A 12,371-nucleotide genomic window follows, 5' to 3' on the forward strand; every position below is an offset into this window, starting at 1 on the left:
CTGGGTGCTGCTGTGGAAGGAGAGCTGAGGTGCGGGGAGTGACACAATCAGCCCTGCTTGGAAGAGCAATTAACTTCTGAGTCAGCACCTTTGGGGGTCGGGGGGTCGGTGAAGGAAGGAGCCTGCTGGGCCAGTTATAGATGGAAAATGGACACAGGCCAGCCTCTGAAGTACAAGGGGAGCAAGGTCTCGTTGTAAGCGTGAGTTAAGCAGCTGCCCTTCCCAAGTGGCCTGTGACCTGGGTTCCCAACCCTTTGGCTAGACCCATGGCCTTGGCCAGCCCTAAGCAATAACCTCACACTGCCAAGAACCTCTCTGGGCCAAGCTTTGAGGACCCAGAAGCAACACCAAGGCTGCCACTGAGGAGCTCCCTTGCAAATGCCATGTGAGGATGTGGAGGGTGGACTAAGGCAGGAGTGCTAGGAGGGACCAAGCTGCCCCACCCCAACTCAGCAGTCCTGGATTCTCTGAAACTCATCTCCTCCCTTTCCCTAACGCCAGCCAGCCGTGAGGCAGTCCCAAGGATGTAGACGGCAAGGGGGAGAGGTGTCTCCCGGGTCTCTATTATACTCCCAGCAGGGACTTCACAAACCATGCAGCATCTGCTGCCTAAGTGGGGCATGGTGCTTTACAGACACCATCTCTCTCTGTCACTGGACCAGCAAGGTAGGGCTATTACTATTTTGTAGTTGACGAAACTGAGGTCCCTTGGCAGGCGCGCTGCGCCAGCAGCAGCAAGCCTGGGATTTCCTCTTTTCCGGCAGCCCCAAGGCAGCATCCCAGGCAGCGTAGGCTTTCCTTTACTTCCCCAGGGCAGGTGAGTGATCTGGAGGTGTGTCATCCCTCAAGAGGGGGGCAACGTGAGTCGAAATCCTCCCTTCTTGACACCCCATTAGCGGGCTTGAGGAACCAGGCTGCTTTTCAGGGGTTCCATCCCGGTGTTCACTCTGAAGAGGGCGGCAGGTGCCTGGTAAGCCCCTCACCTGCATTCGGGAGATTGATGTCCCCACCCCCCGGAGAGGAGGGTGAAGAGGTGGTCCCAGGAGCTAGCAGGCTAGGAGAATGCGGAGTGAGGGAAGTAACTGCGGGCCGAGGGCGTTCGGCTTTCCAGGACAGCTTTTCTCCCGGGCTAGCTGCTGTGCGGGCGGAGTGGGAGCGGGCGGGGCGGGCCCGCGGTCGTCCCGGGGCGGTGGCGCCGGGCCGGAGGGGGTGGGGAGGAGCAGCCGCCCTGTACTTCCCCTTCGCCGCTAGCTCTACAACAGCCTGATTTCTCCGAAATGATGTGGCGGCGCGGGCCAATAGGCGTCCTCGCGGCTCTTTAGAGGCGGGGCCCGGCCTGGGTTGGGGGAATCCCGCTAAGTGTTTAGATTTCTCGCCGACGCCGCTGCCCCGGCAGAGCGCGCCACTCCTTCGTCGAGGCAGGACGTGCGCCCCAGTCGCGCGGAGCAGAGGCCAGCAGGAGCCGTGCCAAGCCCAGACCAGCGTGCCCAGCAGCCCCGCGACGCAGGCATCCTCTGCCTTCTCCCCGCTCCCACCCGGAATCGCGCTCCCCGCGCCGGCACAGCAGCCCCAGCCGCGCCGGGACCCTCAGGCGCCGCTGCCGGATCGCGCCGCTGCAGAGGTGAGCCGCCTTCGCTGCGGTGGGGACCGGTGGCGTCGAACAAAGGGGCGCCGGGCACCAGGAAGTGGGGGCCGAAAACCCCAGCCGGGAGAGTCTCGGGCGCGCGGCGTTGCCTGGGTCCCCGAGCGGGCTCAGGAGGGCGCTGGAGGAGCGGCGAGCGGCAGCGCGGGGAGGGCGGGCCGCGGCGTGGCCCGCCCAGCCGGCCGAGGTTGCTGGCGTCCGGCCGTTGTCGCAGATCTGTGTGCGCGAAGCCGCCGGGGGTCTCTGGTTGGCTCGGTATGTTGGTTGCGCGCGTCTACAAGCAGTGCCGGGAACTCGAGTGTGCGTCCGTGCGTGGGCGCTCCAAGCTCCCGACGTCGGCTTTCGGCGGTCCCAGTTCCGCGCCAGGGCCCAGGTTTCAAGCTGTCTGTGCAAGGGGAGGGGGCTGAGGCTTGCTGCCCTGGGTGGCTGGAGGACCTGCTGGAGCTGCGGGAGGAGGCGCCACAGGTGTTCCTTGGGCCACTTCGCCCTAGGAGGGGAGCCAAGGCAGGAAGGGTTAGCGTCCTGGCCTGTGCACCGCGGCTGTCAGGAAGGCGTAGAACAGATGGGGGTGGCGGTGGGGAGAGGACGTCCAGGGTGCAGGGTGATTGCTTGCCCTTCGAGGAAGGCACACAGTTAGTGGCAACAACTCTAGTAGGGAAATTTCTTGGCATCAAGCAAAAGAATCCCCTTCCTTCCCAAAGGATTCGAATTTGGGGAGAAAAGTTCTGGTATCTGTGTATTTTGTCTCTTTTTCCTGCACGTAAATCCTGAAACTATCACTGGCAAGCCTGTCTTCTCCCAAGACTGTCTAGGAGGGGGTGAGGGAAGGGGCAGAAGTGTTTTTGCCCAAGATGCTGAAAATATTTGGAGGGCAGTTTTATTCCAGTGAAGGTCCCTCCCTCGTGGAGTACCTGGGACCTGGCTGAAGGTAGGGGAGGGTATCTGAATGACCTGGGGTGGGGCAGGGTAGTGCCCAGTGGCTGCTCAATAGATTCCAAACAGGAGCCTTCTGTCTTCTCTTTACAGCCAACATGCCCATCACTCGGATGCGCATGAGACCCTGGCTAGAGATGCAGATTAATTCCAACCAAATCCCAGGGCTGATCTGGATTAATAAAGTGAGTGTAACTCTTTGGGTTTTTCTGCCACTATTTTAACCCATTTTCTTTGGGGACCAAAGCTTCAGATGCAGCTAGAAAAGGGAAGTGATAGGGAGCAGGCAGATGTGTTTCCCAGTGGCTCCTGCATGCAAGGGGTGTAGGAGGCCCAACCCTGCGCCCCACTTGCCCGACTTCTGCTTTCCTCCCTTCTCAAGGTATGGACAGGGCACCCACCTGAGGGCACTGACAGTTCCCAGCAGCAGGACTCTCCCAGAATCTGCAGAGCTGGAGTTCTCGTCTCTCCTGAGGGAGACTCCTACAAATACACACAGCATCTACAGGGCTCCAGTCAGACAGATGGGAGACAGAGAAGTGGGCACTGCTGGCAGGAAGGTGGCTGACTCAGCAGGGAGCCCAAGAATTAACCTTGCACCAGTTGCCCAGGCCCAAGAAGCCTCTTGCTGGTGCACAAAGGGCAATATAGACCCTGCAAACTTAATAGTTATAATAGTATTCATAATAATAGCTAATGCTTACTGTACACTCACTAGAAGCATGGTACGATGCTAAATATGTTACTTACGTTGTGTCATTTAATCTTCAAAATAGCCCTTTGAGGTAGATCCGGTTAATATCTCCATTTTCAGATAAGGAAACTGAGGCTATGAGAGGTAGATAATGAGATCACATAAAAAGTGATAAAGCCAAGATTTGAACCTGAGCAGTCTGACTCAAAAATCCATACTGTTAACCACCAGTAATAACAGTGAGACCTCAGTCTTTATATTTGTCACTGTGTTTTGTCATTTCACAGCAGAGAAAACAATGAGGGACAAAGAGGAACAGTGACAGTGCCAGGGTCACACAGGTAGTCAGCATCCAAGTCTGGCCCAAGGCTCCCTCAAGTGTATGGCTGTAGAGCAGCCCCATCTAATTGATGGAGTTCTCACTTCCATGTTGGTGCTGACAAGCCAGAGAGAAGCATCCCAGGGTGCTCTGTATGGGTCCTAGCACATCTGTAACAGGCAGAGGGAGGTCTTTGCTGAGCTGAGGGTGGCACAGCTCATCAGAACCCAGGGCCACTTCTGAGAGATCCAAAGTGAGGGAGCAGCTGATTTAAGCCAATCTCAGGATGGGTCAACCCAAGCCAGATGTCAGGGTGAAAAGGGGAAGTCAGCCTTTTCCCAGACCTGGGGGGCTGGGCAGGGCAGACTCAGGCCAAAAACCTGTGGTCTCAGCTGACACAGCCTTATGTGTATGCGTGTGTGCTGTTCAGGAGGAGATGATCTTCCAGATCCCATGGAAGCACGCTGCCAAGCATGGCTGGGACATCAACAAGGATGCCTGTCTGTTCCGGAGCTGGGCCATTCACACAGGTGTGTGCTTTGGACTTCAGCCCAGGAGTCCCAAGGGCCAGGGAAGGACAAGAGGAGGCACTTCTGTTAATAGAAAGGCTCTTCATTGGCGTCTCTGAGCTCCCTAAGAAGGTGTATAGAATTCAGGGGGTGGACAGGGCAGACCTATGTTTCTGGGGAGAGGGTCCATCATTTCAACAAATTCTCAAAGGAATCTGTGAAGATCTGTGAAAATCGTAGAAAGTGTGGTTTCAGGTTGTGGCTGGATTAAGGTTCTCCCTGGCAAAAGCAGCTATGAGCCAGGACACTAAAAGAGACCCAGGCCTTCCTTTTTCTTGATGTTGACCAAAGTCCTTGGCCCAAGGTCCATCTGATTGGCAGCCTCCTTTTATTCTTGAGGGATGGGGCTCTTGGCCCATCTCAGACCAGTCAGTCCACCTATCAGTAACTGTTCTTTGATGCCTACTCTGTGTCTACTACCATGTTTGGAAATATCAGATAAGCCCCAGTCCCTATCCTCTAGCTGCTGATAGCCCAAGCAAGGAGACTGGGCATGGTCCGGGACAAAGATAGCACTTTTGGGTGTATGGGCCCTCTAGTGCTTCTGGCTGGCCCCTTCAGTGAGGCCTGCTTGATGTGTTTGAGCCAAGTCTGGGCATTTAAGAAGCCCCAGGGCCCAGGGCCTGCAGAGTGTCACCCAGGAATACCTGCTGGTTTGACCAGTGTGGATCTCTGGCAGCATGAGAATTTAGGGGTACTCTTGCCTTCCTCCTTCCCGGCCAGGGGGCAGCCGAGGATCCCCACCCATGGCCCTGACGATCCTCTTCACTCTCCTGCCCATTAGGCCGATACAAAGCAGGGGAAAAGGAGCCAGATCCCAAGACATGGAAGGCCAACTTTCGCTGTGCCATGAACTCCCTGCCAGACATTGAGGAGGTGAAGGACCAGAGCAGGAACAAGGGCAGCTCAGCTGTGCGGGTGTACCGGATGCTTCCACCCCTGACCAAGAACCAGAGGAAAGGTATCCAAGGGCTCTGGGTCCTCGGGAAGCCCTCAGGGAGGGAAGGAGGGAGGAGGAAGGGCAGCTGGGGCTGGCATGCCTGTACCAAGGCTGACAGCCTATCTGTCCCACAGAGAGAAAGTCCAAGTCTAGCCGAGATGCTAAGAGCAAGGCCAAGAGGAAGGTGAGTGTGGTCCTAAGCAGCTGGCCTTTGGTCACCTGTGAGTCAGGGTGGGCAGTGGAAGAAGTGCCACAGCAAGCCTGGGCCTAAGCTTCTTTGTCCTTCTGTAGTCATGTGGGGACTCCAGCCCTGATACCTTCTCTGATGGACTCAGCAGCTCCACCCTGCCTGATGACCACAGCAGCTACACAGCTCAGAGCTACATGGGGCAGGACTTGGAGATTGAACGGGCCCTTACTCCAGGTGAGGTGGGGCCCTTACTCCAAGTCTGGCAGGAGAACACCCAGGTCGGTGGGATGTCTCTTTTGCTTGGGTATAGGAGGCTTTATGTCTGTGGATGGTGGCCTGTTGGAGCAGGCTGCAGGGTAGGGGATGCTGGATGTCTTGCAAACTAAGAAAGCACACAGCTCTGACCTGTGGTTTCTGTTGTCCTTCAGTGCTGTCATCATGTGCTGTAAGTAGCACTCTCCCCGACTGGCACATGCCAGGGGAAATTGTGCCGGACAGCACCAGTGACCTGTACAGCTTCCAAGTGTCGCCTATGCCCTCCACCTCTGAAGGTTCGTGCTTCTGGGGCCTGGCCTGCCTGCCTGACTGGGTCCTGGGAGGGATTTCCTGAGGAAGAAAAGATGCTCAGAACTCCAGCTGGCACTGAGCTGACTGTGGTGGAGAGAAGGAGGAAGGGGGCCAGGGGCTGCATTTTGGTCTAAGGTTGCTGGTTCTCCTGCCCCCTCTGCAGCTCAGTCTCTGAGAGTAAGGAAGGAAGCAAGGGGTAGGAAGAGGTGTGGCTTCAAGGTTGGGGAGGCTGAGTCACCACGACAGTGTCCTGTTCTGGAATCTCTATGGCAGGCAGATGTCCGCTGGGAGGCCAGTGTGTGTGTGCATATGAAGGGGCAGGGGGATCTAGTGGGGCTGGAACTGCAGGATGAGCCTAGGTGACTGCCAGCCAACCTCTCTGCCCTTCCCCATCCACAGCTGCAACAGACGAGGACGAGGAAGGGAAATTAACTGACGACATCATGAAGGTAAGCCCCTTTCTCCCTGGGCACTCTTTTGAAGTAGCTGCCTCTCAGTGAGGAGAGAGACTCAGAGCTTCCACATTGGAGGGTAGGCAGCTGCTGCTGTGACGTGGCTGCTTGCATAGTCCTACAAGTGCCACTATATCCATGTGCCTGGGGACCACTGCCCTCCTTGGCTGAATGGGAAAAATAGTGTGGAAGTGAGGACAGGTAGGAGGCCTAATTTCCAACAGGCTGTTCTGGTGCAGGCCTCAGGGCCTCAGACACTCTGAGTCAGCCGCCATCAACGCTGGGTGGCTGGTGAGTGTCCTCCACCCCAGCGTGCCCCAGCCCTGCTAGTTTGGGAAATGCACATCAGGTTTCAATAATCAGCCTTGGGATCTGTAATATGATGGCTTTTGTTTTTGTTTGTTTTTTTGTTTTGTTTTTTTTACCAAATTATCCTCCAGGGTTTTTTTCTGCTTCTGTTTTAAAAGTGAATATATTGGGGCTGGCTGGGTGGCACAGTGATTCGGTTCGCATGTTCTGCTTCAGTAGCCTGGGGTTCGCCAGTTCGGATCCCAGGTGCGGACATGGCACCGCTTGGCAAGCCATGTTGTGGCAGGCGTCCCACATATAAAGTAGAGGAAGATGGGCATGGATGTTAGCTCAGGGCCAGTCTTCCTCAGCAAAAAAAAAGAGGAGGATTGGCAGCAGATGTTAGCTCAGGGCTAATCTTCCTCAAAAAAAAAAAAGTGAATATACAAAAGTTTTTGCAGTAGTTGTACCCAGACTCTGTTCCATCAGCACAGAAAATTGAGACATGAGTATGGTTCCTATCTCTAGCTTTTCTAGTCATCTTTTCTTGACTTACTATGCTAACCATTGCTTTAAGCCAGACTCCCAGTTGGTATGTCCCTACCCAGTTGAAAGGGAAGTCTCGGATATTCTGTGCCAGAGGCTGGATGAGGAGTGTGTGTGTAGGGCAGACCCTCACCTCCCAGGCCCCTGTCCTAACTGCACTCCACGTCTGCATCCATCTGAGAATGTGAAAATGGCCAGGGTGTGATCCTGGCTGGGAAGCTTTGGCTCACTAAGGGTAGGGCCACAGGGCGAGTCTGTACTGGAAGTGAGCTGATGGCTTCTTGTTCCTCTGTCTCCAGTTCTTGGAGCAGTCGGGGTGGCAGCCGACAAACGTGGATGGCAAGGGATACCTGCTCAATGAACCTGGGGCCCAGCCCCCCTCTGTCTATGAAGACTTCAGCTGCAAGGAGGAGACAGAAGTCGACAGCCATGGGGGTAAGAAACCCCAGGATCCATGTGGGAGGTGGGGAAGGCTTGGGGGCAGAGCCAGGGAGCAGCAGAAGTAAAGCATCCTTCTTAAACTCATCTGGGTACAGACAGCTTGTGAATTCGCTGCTGCTCCCGTGCCCTCAGTTTACCTAAAGATGACGGCGGCTCGCTGTATGGGGTGGAGAGCAGAGGCTGCTGTGTCTGTGGCCTTCAGGGATAGGGTTGGGGGGTCGAGGAGGAACACACTTGCCCCCACCCTCATCCTCACACAATCTTCTTCACATCTTCTAGGGTATATTGGGCTGATATCTTCAGATCTGAAGAACATGGACACCAGCTGGCTGGACAGCCTGTTGACCCCAGTCAGGCTGCCCTCCATCCAGGCCATTCCTTGTGCTCCATAGCTGGGCCCCTGGCCCCCTTTTACTCCCCTAGGTGAGCAGGACCTGGCATCATGGTGACTGTGGTGCAGAGAAGCAGGACTCCTGTGGGCCCTTTTGACATGGCAAAGTGTGACCCCACTGCCGAGTGGGGATGGGGCCTCCCTCCTTGGGACGGTGGCCTCTTGGGGCCTGCCAGGCCAAGGTCTGGGCTCATCTTGTGGGGGTAATGCTGGCCCTGCCTCCTCGGAAGATGGGGTTCTGAGATTGGTGTGTCAGGTGGAAGTCTCAGAAAGGAGTCAGCCTCCAGCTTTCCCCTCTACGCCCAGCTGCCTGGAGAGGGTCTCACTGTCACTGAGCTGGCCCAAGGGAACGGACCAGTGACCTCAGAAAAGCACAGCACCGACCCCAGGGCTGGCTCTGCACTAAGAGACAATTGCACTAAGTGAATCCTGTTCCCAAAGAACCACCTCCCTTCCCAGCTGAGCCCTGGGGACTGTTCCAAAGCCAGTGAAATGTGAAGGAAAAGTGGGGTCCTGCGGGACAGTACTCCCTCAGCCTCGGAGGAGCTCTGCCCTGCTCCCTGCTCGGGCTGAGGGGCTCGGGAAAAAACATGGCACTTTTTCTTGTGGAACTTGCCACATTTCTGATCAGAGGTGTACACTAATGTCTCCGCTAAGCTCTTGGACTTTGCATTTATTTATACAGTGCCTTGCCCTGCGCCCACCTGCCCCCTCAGGCAGGCCCCAGCAGCCCTCAGGAGGCCCAGGGAGGGAAGTGTGAGCGCCTTGGAAAATTTTTAAAATTGGAAAACGCCATCTGACCACTAAGTCATGTGTGATCACATATGTACATGTCTGTAAATTTGTACATTTGTCTTTTTATAAAAAGTTAATTGTTTATAAGGGGTGTGACCTTTTCTTTAGAGATAAATTGCAGATGGTTTTACTTTTTGTAGAGACAATCTAATGGTCTCATTCTTGGCATCCTGCCTGAGCTTGATTTTGGGGTGAGCAGTGACATGCACCTGTTGCAGAATCCTTTCAATTATGTTCATGGAGAAGATGACAGGACGAGGGGACAGTCAATCGCACAGGGACATGCCTATGTAAATAGAGACACTTGCCCTTGGTTTTATAGTCAGGGCTGTGAGTTGAATTTGGGCTTCTGGGGCCTGGGGTGTGTTAGGTTGTGAGTTCTTCTAAGGAATGTGCCATAGACCATATGTCCTCCTGAACTCATGTGCATGTGTACTCAGGTGCTGCGCCAAGAAGTTAACAGGTGGCACAGCACAGTCACAGACAGTCAGCACAGACATAGCCCAAAACAGGTCCCCAAGGCCTGCTGTGCTAGGCATTAGTTGCTGTCCAGTTTCTGTGGTGATGGAAATGTTCCCTCTCTGTTGCTGTCCAATACAGTAGGCAGCGGCACAGTCACATGTGCCAACTGAGCACTTGAAATGTGGCCAGTGCAATGGAGGAACTGAATTTTAAATTTTACTTAAGCAGTTAAAATTTAAATAGCCACCTGTGGCCAGTGGCTACCATATTGGACAGGACAGGTAGATACTGGATTGGGGGCAGAACTGAGGGAGAGGGGCGGGGGTGGCTGGAGGACTCTGGGGACAGGCTTGGGGCTCTTTACCTGCCAATTCAAGAATACTATTTTGACACCCAACAATAACTGTATTGGTGCTGAATACCAGCCCTGCAGTGTACTGTGGAACAGGTCCATGCACAAATGTGTTAGGAAAACCTTGGATGACCTCATACCAAGCAGGTTTCATTCTTCCACGTCTTTTCAGGATTCCAGCTGGGCTAATGCACACAGAATCTCTGTGAAAGGGTATATTTGATCAGAACAGTGTTTCTGAAAACCACAGGTTGAGAACCACTGACATGGCAATGCCCCCTTCAGATAAGGCCCCAGTGAGGAATGTCTGAGGGTGAGAGGTCTGGATATGGGCTTTTCTCATCTCCCTCCCCTGAGATGTAAACAGCACCCAGCAGTAGGCAGTCTGGCCAAGGGAAGCCAGCTGGCATCACTAGCATCATCTAGGGACTGAGGCCATGGCAGCAAGGGGGTTGCTCAGGGAAACCAAGCCCAGTGGACACATCTTCCATATTCTTAGTTCCAGAGACCACTTGGACTGTGACCCTCTCACTGGGCCCAGCCCTCTTGAAGGAGTGTGGGCCCTTGGTGGAGGAGGGAAGGCTGAGTGAGAAAGTGATGAAAAACCTGGGAAAAAGGCAAAGGTCAGTCTGACATTTTCTGCCAAGCTCAGGAAATATCATTCCCTGATCTCGGACATGCTGTGAGAGGGCATTCTGCATGTGGACGCCTGGATAGACCCCGATCTCAAACCCTGCCCATCGAAAGGTCCACCTGAATTTTTCAAGAGCAGTCTCATGTAGGGGCAGAGGGATGGATAAGATGGCCTTTCCCAGCTCCTCCAGGGCCCAGGCCTTACTGAGAAGAATTGGATTGAGGTGGCTAGCCTCCTGTAGCTTGTAAATAGGGGCTTGGCAAGGTCTTCTAGTGGGTGTTTTTTCCAGCTAAGGATGGCCGGGGGTGGTGTGAAGCCATGTAGAGTGGACTGAGGCGGGATGGGAGGGAATGGATGCAACTCAGGGCAAACAGCAGGAACTGCTTCTGACTTACCTACTCTTCTTTTGTCTTTCAACCTAATCCCTGACAGAGTAGGCAGTGGGTATGTGGAAGTCCCAGGCAGTCGTGGAAATATTTCAAGTTGTGATACACAAAATTCATCATTTATGTTACCGAAATGGGAGAGGAATTCCATTTGTCACCTCCCAAACTCCAGGAGTCCTGACCTCCTCCAACTCTTCTTACCCCAGGAATCCTAAACAATTAGGACCAACTCCTTGGAATGTCCAGGGAGGGACTCCCAGAACTCTACCCCCCCACCCGCCATCACAAGGTAGCTGGGTCCTAGGGACCAGGACTGGAAGAGGGGTGTGGCATAGTGCTAGACCTTCTAGGATGGTGAGCTGTCTCTTCATACCCCACCATAGACCTCAGCCCAGGCCTGACAGAAGAATAGTAAGGTCTGACCACTCACCTAAGGGCAATAGCAGCTGACACTAACTCATTAGCCAAAGAATGCCTGAAATGCAGCAACATCAGTATAATCTGAGCCAAATTTGGGCATAATAATTTAAGATCATTCTAAGGACTTGCCAATGCTTTGTGGGTCATTCCCAAGAATTTCAGTCTAAGCACTAATGGTGGAAGCTCTTGGCTGAGGGAGCTGGGAGGTCACTGAAAGATCTGTTTGTTGGGATTGCGATGACGTCATTGTTATCAAGGGCCATTTTCAAAGGGGTAAACTGGTAAAGTGGGGCTCAGCCACACCAGCTAGAACTCCTGCCAAGTCTACAGATGTTTAAGGGCATTTCTGGTTAGTCATAGGGGTTTCCTTGCCTTTCTCCAAAGGTGTCACTTTAATTGGGCTAGTTTATTCATTCAGCTCACCTGACAAGAGGAAGAAAGCTAGATGCTAATAAGCTGGCTGCCCATACAGAGGTTGATGAAGCAGAAGATCTTTAGGGAAGACAAGCAAATAATCTCTTTTGGTATATCAGTTTTCAACATCTCTCAGGGCACTGTGTGCAAGATAAGAGCTTTCTCAGACCTCTCTGGAAGTCTCAGGTGGGGACTGTCAAAGACAGAGCTGAAGTTCTGGGGAAAGTCCTGCGCCTGGCCGGAGGTGGAGTCCTTTCCTCTGAGAGTGATGCCCTCTGGCTAGTGGGGCTCTGTCACACCCAGGCTGTCATTCTCTGGGACCATTTGGTCTTCTTTCACACTGTTTGCACAGATCCAAAAATCTTTGTATTAGTGGGGTACAGGTTTCCTCAGCAGTCCTATTGGAGCACCCCAGAAGCCTTTGTTTCTGTCAGATGTAATGCCCTTTCTTCACTTGGGCACGACTAACCCTCCATTGTGAGGATGCATGAAATTCATCAGAACTCTGCACTTACCTTTCCCTACTTTTGCCAGTGGTCACAGGGGCAGAAGGCCTGGGGAGGGAGAATGGGGAGCCGGTGCACTCCCTTTTCCAGGAGGGAAAGTACTGGACAGAATGAGACTTGTCTTTGTTGGCCAGAGCTCCCTTGTGAGGCCAAGTCTAAGGCAGCACAGGGGCACAGCTAGCTGGCCACGAGGTTTTCTTACCTCTAGGCAGCTCCTAAGAGACTCATTTCTGCTGATTTTCTTGGGGTGGAGAGTTGTAGAAGAAGCCCCCACTTCTGCAGCCTCATTGGTGAGGCAGGCCTAGGGAGTCTATGCTAGGAGCTTAATTTTACTTGGGGAGATACTGGAGACAATGAGACAAGGACATGGGGACTGGTGCGAGAGGAGAGGCAGACATTCAGCCCGCCATCTTTCATCCAGCTCTTCGAG

The 12,371-nt window shown here is 53.9% G+C and overlaps 1 protein-coding gene across 4 annotated transcripts; it reads left to right on the plus strand.

The window, feature by feature from the left end:
• Positions 1-578: 578 nt before the first annotated feature.
• IRF1 (interferon regulatory factor 1) lies at positions 579-8,852 on the plus strand. 4 transcript variants are annotated; one of them, XM_046665394.1, is made up of 11 exons: positions 579-666; positions 1,397-1,621; positions 2,669-2,760; positions 4,019-4,118; positions 4,942-5,118; positions 5,232-5,281; positions 5,389-5,521; positions 5,716-5,838; positions 6,254-6,303; positions 7,440-7,575; positions 7,861-8,852. In XM_046665394.1, the coding sequence occupies exons 1-11, from the start codon at positions 594-596 to the stop codon at positions 7,971-7,973; spliced, it is 1,272 nt and encodes a 423-aa protein (XP_046521350.1). In that variant the 5' UTR covers positions 579-593; the 3' UTR covers positions 7,974-8,852. The 4 variants fall into 4 exon arrangements, with proteins under 4 accessions (XP_046521350.1, XP_046521352.1, XP_046521351.1 ...); XM_046665396.1 differs by lacking the exon at positions 1,397-1,621; XM_046665397.1 differs by lacking the exons at positions 579-666; positions 1,397-1,621 and adding an exon at positions 1,646-1,897.
• Positions 8,853-12,371: the final 3,519 nt, after the last annotated feature.

Source organism: Equus quagga, chromosome 7, assembly GCF_021613505.1.
Source record: "Equus quagga isolate Etosha38 chromosome 7, UCLA_HA_Equagga_1.0, whole genome shotgun sequence".
NCBI classification, from domain to species: Eukaryota; Metazoa; Chordata; class Mammalia; order Perissodactyla; family Equidae; genus Equus; species Equus quagga.